At 37.9% G+C, this 8,370-nt stretch overlaps 1 protein-coding gene across 1 annotated transcript in view; it reads right to left on the bottom strand.

Annotated features, from left to right (window-relative positions):
- The window catches only part of LOC107697343 (lissencephaly-1 homolog B), a 61,540-nt gene that overhangs the window by 13,496 nt on the left and 39,674 nt on the right, over nt 1–8,370 (bottom strand). The window contains exons 3-4 of the mRNA XM_016498084.1: nt 524–608; nt 355–429 (exon numbers count right to left, since the gene is read on the bottom strand). Of these exons, the coding sequence (XP_016353570.1) occupies nt 355–429; nt 524–608 (160 nt within the window). The remainder of the gene's footprint in view (nt 1–354; nt 430–523; nt 609–8,370) is intronic.

Below are 8,370 nucleotides of genomic sequence, written 5' to 3'. Positions count from 1 at the left end.
ATTAAAAAAAAAAAAAAAAAAACCTTTATAGTGGCATCCTCTGAGGCGGAGACCATGAGGCTGAACACAGGGTGGAAGATGACGCGTGTGACAGGGCTTCTGTGGCCACTGAGGGCGTACTTCTCAGGCGGGCGTGGGATCCACTCTTTGGGGTCTCGTTTCTGTCCCACGGGGCCTCCTAAAGTGATCTCCGCCGTAGCTTCATTTAGTTTGGACTCCAACTAACAAAATTAACAAAATACAGGAAAAACTGGGGTTGTTTACCTTGGAAAATTGACATATGTGCAATTATATTGCCCAGATTGCCCAGTTTTTTTTTTAATATAAGAATATACTGAAAAATGATTTACTTACTTTTTTCTGTAATCTGATGACTGAAGTCCATTTTTTTTCCAAAAGGCCTGCATACTTCTTATCCAACTCTTCATTCTGAAGAAATTACAAATAAGAATGAGACCTACTAATACATCAAATGGGATTGTCTTTTTTCATTTTGAAGCGTAGTGTGAATATATGCTATTACCACATCCAACTCTGCCTCCTTCTTAAAAACAGAATATGCTTCTTCATAACCATTAGAGCGCAAATAATCTGCTATTGCTCGATTTCTGAAAGAAAAGGAGGTGATTTTATTAGACAAAGAGATGTGTAATCATGCAGTTAAGTAAGGGATAATGCACGGCTAGCTGTGCATTAAACGATTTTAATGCACGACGTGGAGGCCAAGAACCACTCGACGCCTCCACGGAGTGCATTAAAATCATTTAATGCACAGCTACCCGTGCATTATCCCACTTATACCATGGTCATTTGCCAGCATTGACAAGTTAAAGCTGTTAATGATGTTTGCAGCAAAATATTTGACCGGAAGGCTAAAAATTAGTTATTTTCGTCAGTTATGGCTCATTAGCTTTAGCATTCTGCCTGCTTCAAATCAGACACAGAAATGAAATAGTGTAAGATCACATTTATTTGAATAAATTATTGATCGATCGAGAACGAGAGATGACAGTTGTGTGTGTGTCCTGCAGAAGTATCACAGACAAATCTATGATGAATGCATGGCCAAAAGGCCATTATATGTATAGAAAGCCTGAAATGTCTACCTTTAAATTAATTAAGTCACGTCCAAAACAAATATTCTCTGTTAAAGTAATCCGTATGAAACATACGCGATGTCCAGTTTTCCCGTCTCAACTAATTATATCTAATGCTTTCTGTAAATAAGTGAACAGGATAATTTTCACATCATTTTGTAGCAAAAACTCTAGTCTACCACATTCTCAAAAGTCTTGTGAATGAACATTCTGTATGTTTTATGGCCTTATTTCAGTGACTTAAAAAAAATAGTTTTTCACTAACCATGCATAAACATTATTTTCTCAAAAACACAAACATGTACTTTCATGCTGCTTGATCAGAAAAATCGCAATTAGATTTTTTCTCCAAATCGTGCAGCCCTAGTGTGTGTGTTACCTGCGTCTGTGCGTCTCTCTCTACAAACAATTAAGCTGTAAGTTTAGTTACTTCAAATACAGCGATTTTATCACATTGTTGCAGAGGAATATAATATAGTTAGAGCTGTGCAAAAAATCGAATGCGATTTTCATGCGCATCTCGTCAGTAAAGCCGCTCCTGTGATTAGTAGTAAATCTCCAGCATGTGCTTTCAGATGGAGCGGCATTTACTACACAGAGCCGTAGTTCACTGACAAGCTACACAAAATCAGGTTCAAAATCGCAGATTTTGTGTAGCTTGTCAGTGAACTACGGCTCTGTGTAGTAAATGAAAATTGCAGGCCATTTTATTAATTAAAGTTGTGGGGCAGTGTTCACAAGAAGTCCAAAATGGAGGACTGAGCACTTTCACTCAGGCTACGTCCACATGAAGCAAGAGCTTTCCCCATCCGATCTTTTTTTCCCCCTCGTCTCAAGAAATATCTGCTTCCACACGAAACCACAAAACCGACACAACACGATGTAGTATACAAAGTACGTGGCACTGTAATTCTGCCACAGAGATACACTAAAAACGGAGAAGACTTGGACTATGCGCATAAACCTTGCACGCGGTATACAAACAAACATGGAACAATACATTTATTAATCTGTGTTAATGTTAGTTAATAAAAAGACAATCGTTCGGTGTTTGTTCATGTTTTTGTTGCTGTTATGTGACGTAGCGGTGTCTAACTAGGGGCGAGACGTGGGCTGATGACGTCATCGTTTCAGAAAATATACGGATTCGCTGTCCACACGAAAACGCAAGGGTGGCGTTTTCAGATTTATCCACTCTGGGACCCGGTTTAAAAAAAAATATAGGTTTCACTCTCCCAAAACGCCGGATCCGTGTGGACGAAACGCCTATACGATACAAAATGTATGCGTATACAGCTAAACGCGTCTCCGTGTGGACGGGGCCTCAGACTCTCGAAACACGGCCTCTTCTTTTCTCTTCCTGTGCTTCATTATGTAAATTAGACTTTTACGTATTCAGATGATGGTGAATATTTCATGATTTGGCCAATGGGCTAAATTTAGAAAGTGATGTCAGCAGCTTCGAGACTAATTTTACTAACAGTGACATTTCTGAAGGAAACACAAGCAGTCCAGTATCTATTAGCAAAAATTGGATTCAAAGTACAGCCACCTCATTAAATTATTATTATTTTTTATTTAAAGACAGCCAAATTAAGTTTCTTAATGGTGATGTGCATTTTTTCCAGTTAAAATACTTTCTCCAATCCCAATTTTAACTACACAGACAACTGTAAGCAAGCCATTCATAGGTTGGCTTTCTGAAGAGCGTAAACACTATGACACTGACTGTTCACTGATTGCCTGATGGCATTACAAGAACATTTTGCGATCTCAAGGCCTTCACTAGTGGCTACCCTAAGCTGTGACAGGAATCAGAAAGGGAAAAATATCCATTATCCATAAAATTAATTTCATGCTTTTAAAGGTGCAGTATGTAGAGTTTAGTGGCATCTAGCGGTGATGTTGCAAATTGCAATAAACTGATTAGCCCCTCCCCTTGAGAAGCTACCGTTGCGGAAACAGGACAAAGATGTCGTCATCTGAGACAGCAGAGAGTAGCCAGTCAAGCGTTGAGGTTTCTTTACAAAGATAAATTAAGAAATTATATGTAATTAATTATTTAGTAAACCGATATGTTATTGCGAATATTATTGTTACGTTTATCATTTTCGCTTCTTTGACTATGAAGATTGACACTGTCGTATGGAAGCATACAGGTAGCAAAATTCAATTTAAAATGCAATAGGAGTATTCTGACATTATTTCTATAGCATTGTTTGAATATTGTATAATGATGAATACTGTATCAATGAATATTGAATATTGTCCCACTGATAAAAACAGATAGTTACGTATCTTTGAATACATGTGAAGTGGAAATAAAAATCAAGAATAGGCTGAACAGTACCATGATAATATGTCAGTAACATTTCCCACTCTCGTCTTTTATTTAGATCAAAAGGCAGGTAGGTGTGTGACACATGAATAAATAGGCCTAATTGTGAATATTATACTAAATAGAAATTAAGTTTAAATGTATGAATGTAAGCGTGTAGCATACTCCGTTCACATGAAAAGAAGCTAGAATCAGTGAACGTAACCTTAATACTGACAAAAATTAGCAGGGTTTGGGACAGTTAAAGTCCCTTTGGTTGGAGAGTACGGCATGTCTTAAAATTGTATTAGTTTCATTACATACTAAATTGGTTGATGCTTCTCTGAGGCTTCTTTATCATGTTGGCTTGAGAAAGTCAACATATATTTAAACATTATTAATTTTTATCATGAGAGTAATTGATTCCACCTAGAGCTTTAATGCTTCACCAAACTCAGCTCAGACCTTCAGACTGGTCTGACTCACGTTGCTATATCGTTTTTTAATTGGTCCAGCCCTCTACGAACACTTTGGCAATTGAATCGCCATTGGCTAGTAAATTTTTTAGTTTACTCGCCAGACTCATAAATAAACTCATAAACGTTAAATACAGGTGCGTTGCACATCCATTCAGATGAACTGAAAAACAGCACAGATCGCTTGGCGGAGAGTGAAACTCTGATGCGCTCAGTCAGAGAGTGTTCGGCGAGTGAAAATATATCTGAGCTAGACTTATACTTATACCTCCAACTCACACACTGGCGAGTAAAATCTGAGAATTTATTAGCAATTGGCTAATATTAGACATCATTTAGTCGCCCGGAGTGAAGATTTAGTCGCATATGCGAGTGATTTACTCGCAATGTAGAGGGTTGTGGTCGAACTTACTTTCCCAAAAAATTCCATTGACTTACTTTATCTGAGCAATGAAGGCCGTAATACTTAATTCTGTCCACTAGAGGGGGAACATAAGAAATCTTTTAGTCTAGGCTACTCTTTCTCTGTTTACATCAGTTTAAATGACAAATAAATGCATGAATTACATCTGTACTGCCATAAATAGGCCATATCTGTGTACGAGAACAAGTTTCACACTTCAAGCTGTAAAACTACTTAAAGCTTTCCATTCGGGTTTCCTCAAGCCTACTTCAAAATTTGTTCACAGACTTCACTCTCTAGTTTCTTTTAAGATATTGTTTATTCACACTGTTTTATGCATTTAATTTTATGCATCCAGCTGGAACTTTTATTTGTCATGAGCTCATTTTAAGATGTACAGGTGTTGATAAATCACATTCAATTAATGTGAAGAGCTAATGTCACTGTTCTCAGTCCTGCTCCTGGAGGGCTAATGTCTGTTTTTACTCTGCCAAATTTGTTTTCCTTTCCTTTCATAAAGTACAGAGTTCAAGTTACCTCAGAGTGTTACAATTACAGGATTTTGCAGAAACTTGAAAAGCTACTACACTTAACTGTAATATGAAATATTGTTACTGAAAAGTGTTATAACAATCAAACATAATTAAAATAATTTATTTACTTTTTCAACAAAGGCAGGGTTTCTGCGGGGCATTGAAAATCATTAAAAGTCATTAAATGACCTATAATAACAGTCATTCAGGACTTCCATTCAAAACCTCAGGAAGTCAAACAATTTAAATTCATGTTTCTAATAGACACATTTATAGCAGAACCTCAAGTAAATTACATGTTATTTTGTTAAGTCATGATATACAGGTGGGAGCTTTTTCAATTTATCACTCAGAACGACTTAGAATAGCCTACCACACCTTTCTTAAAAGACTTATTCAGCGAAGTACAGCAGGATGCAGGTATTGGTTGAGTATTCTTTTAGGTATAAAATATCTTTATTGTGATGCCAATGTCCATTTATAGTCTTTACACAGCAGCTTGGCTCCTTAAAGCTGCAGTCCGTAACTTTTTTTTGGTTAAAAATGATCCGAAATCAATATTTGAGCAAGTACATAACCAGCCAGTGTTCAAAACTATATTTGGGTTAAAAATTATCCGAAATCAATATTTGAGCAAATACATAACCAGCCAGTGTTCTAAACTATCGCCTTACTTTAGCCCGATTCACAACGGTCAGCTTATAATAATGTTTTCTAATTTGAGTGGTACGGGTAGGTTTTCGCAGGAAATTAGAGCATGCCGCTGCGTCATTACGTCACTTCTGTAAACAAAGAATTTGTCCCGGCTGCTAGGCTATCGCATGTGAGGATCCTGCAGGTGGTTGATCGTTTATAGCCTTTTCTCACAGCAGCTGGAATAATTAAATATATCATTTTGATGGCGGATTGTAATCCAGAAAGGATTGTGTGTTTATGAAACATGTGAATGAAATTAAATTATATTCCAGTTTTAAATGTGCTTTGATCACAGATAGCCTGGGATTACACAACATTTGTATTTTAAAGACAACCAGTTCGAAGGGAGCATAATTTGCTTTATGGGTTAAAAGAATTTCTTAATATGAAATTCGAGTGGTATGACAATTAGAGATTAGACTGTACAGAAATTGAAATCTACTCGCTTATACACACTATACTCATAGTCACGCAATGCTGATGTTGTCAACATTAACAATTTGAGAATAAAGTATAACAAATAATAATAATTTGCACGGTTTGATGTGATATGAGCTAATTTAGATTTAAATCACCATTGGTAGCGAGATTTATTGTAATGCTTTTTTCCTCAGTTGGTCAGAACAAACGTGGCAGACTTGTTAAGATGACAATATCCGGTGAAAATGCTTATTTGAGTCATATATTCCAAGACGTAGGCTAGAATCTGTGAATACAAAGTACAATATCCACACCGGTGTGGTGAATGACTGCCACACATACTCCTCAAAACATTAGATTCATCCGCGCTGGAGCCGTGCCGCCGCACAACCCACGCAAGGAAGATAATTCCGCACACAGCTGCAATTGCAGGTTTTCAAACAGAGATGGCGACAAAGAGGCAAAACTTACAGACTGCAGCTTTAAATGTTTAAAAACCAGCTAATTTCAAGATGCTGACGTCACGTCTGGTCGTCACGTGGTTCACCCGCAGTGTATGACGCTCAAATCTCAAGACATTCGGTTTGACGTTCGATCGGTCGGTCGTTCGAACGTTTGATTTTAGCACGGAGTACGCGCCATATATTTCTCTGTTCATGCTCCACTTCATCTGCTAGTGAATTCAACGATCTTATCAGATCTCCAGCCGCCATGGTTAGAACGATCCAAACGTAACACGCTTCTGCCAATCCCCGCCTTGAAGCAATGATTGACTGAGGGTGGGCGTGTTTAAATGTAAATTTAAAAACAGAAATGCATTGCCATTTTGAATATTGCATTGCCATTTTGCATATTAAATTGAATTTTGCAACCTGTATGCTTCCATACTGTCAGCTCTTGTGCAAAATAATACGAGTGGTCCTCCATTTGTTCAAATATTTCTTATACTTCTTCTACGAACGACCTCTGCTTCTAATTAACCACACGATGACGACTACTACTACTACTTTGTGCGTATTCAACATAGCGACGATGCAAGCTGCCTCTAAAAACACAAGGAAGAAACGAAGAAGAACAACAGTGACGAAACACACTCTGTAGAGTAGTTTGTCCGTTTAGGGCTACTGTAGAAACATGGCGGCGCAAAATGGCGACTTAACCATAGAGGGGGACCCGCGGTGTACGTAGATAGAAATTGGTTATTCTAAGGTAATTAAAACATAACTGTGAATTTTGTAAGGTACTTATACACCACTGAAAACATAGTTTAGTATGTTACATTGCATTTCTGTAAACAGATTCTCAAAAATATTACACATTGCACCTTTAAATGCGCCATCCAAAACAGGTCTACAATCTTTTATTTACTTTGCATCTGCTACAATGCAAAACAACACGCATTTCTCAACATCAATGTTAACAAATGAGAGTTCACATCGGAAACATGAGCAGCATCACATTTCCAATGCATACACTCTTATTTACATTGTCAACACATTTGTTGTTCATCCTGCACTGCTCACAGATACTCCACTGTTGTTGCACTTGTGAGCGATCTCTAAACGGTCAGGACGCTGCGCTTGACTTGCACTTTTTTTGTTTCAACCACATCACATTAGGCATGGGACGATAACCTGATAACCTCAGGTTGGTACGAGCAGTCAGTGAGAGTCAGCTGTGTGTGGGATGGCCGAAGGAGGTGAATCCCTGGAACTTTTCCCCCCGTCGAAGATGATGTCTGCCATATGGGAATTTTAGTGCCGATCGCTAAATAAATACTTCCAGGTCGTACATAAACTATATATCTGTGTCATCTTAATTTCTCCCTCTTTCACCCCCGACCAAGAAAGAGACCAACCTGCCGTTTGTTTTAGTGTTGAAATAAATACTATTTGGCTTGCTACCGAGGCAGATAACATGGCTAATTAACTAGCTAACGTCAACTAGTTTCCTCCCTCACGTTACTTCACAGAGCGAGGAATAGCAGACTAAAGTTTTTGATTATTGAGCTGCAGGTTTAGGCTCACTTAAGTGGCTGCACTTCAATGATGTTCCGTACAGATGACGTTTTAGCGCCGATCGCTAAATAAATACTTCCAGGTCGTACATAAACTATATATCTGTGTCATCTTAATTTCTCCCTCTTTCACCCCCGACCAAGAAAGAGACCAACCTGCCGTTTGTTTTAGTGTTGAAATAAATACTATTTGGCTTGCTACCGAGGCAGATAACATGGCTAATTAACTAGCTAACGTCAACTAGTTTCCTCCCTCACGTTACTTCACAGAGTAAGGAATAGCAGTCTAAAGTACGTACTGTATCCTACTTTTCTGCGATTTAGTACAATAATTAAATTTAGCTGGTATCACGTCTATACTTTTAAGCCTCCTGCCATTGTTTACATCTGTTCAAAATCACGACATTTAAA

Source organism: Sinocyclocheilus anshuiensis, unplaced genomic scaffold (assembly GCF_001515605.1).
Source record: "Sinocyclocheilus anshuiensis isolate Anshui unplaced genomic scaffold, SAMN03320099.WGS_v1.1 scaffold1095, whole genome shotgun sequence".
Taxonomy (NCBI): domain Eukaryota; kingdom Metazoa; phylum Chordata; class Actinopteri; order Cypriniformes; family Cyprinidae; genus Sinocyclocheilus; species Sinocyclocheilus anshuiensis.
The sequence above is the reverse complement of the archived record's forward strand: the minus strand, read 5'-3'. Positions and strand labels throughout refer to the sequence as shown.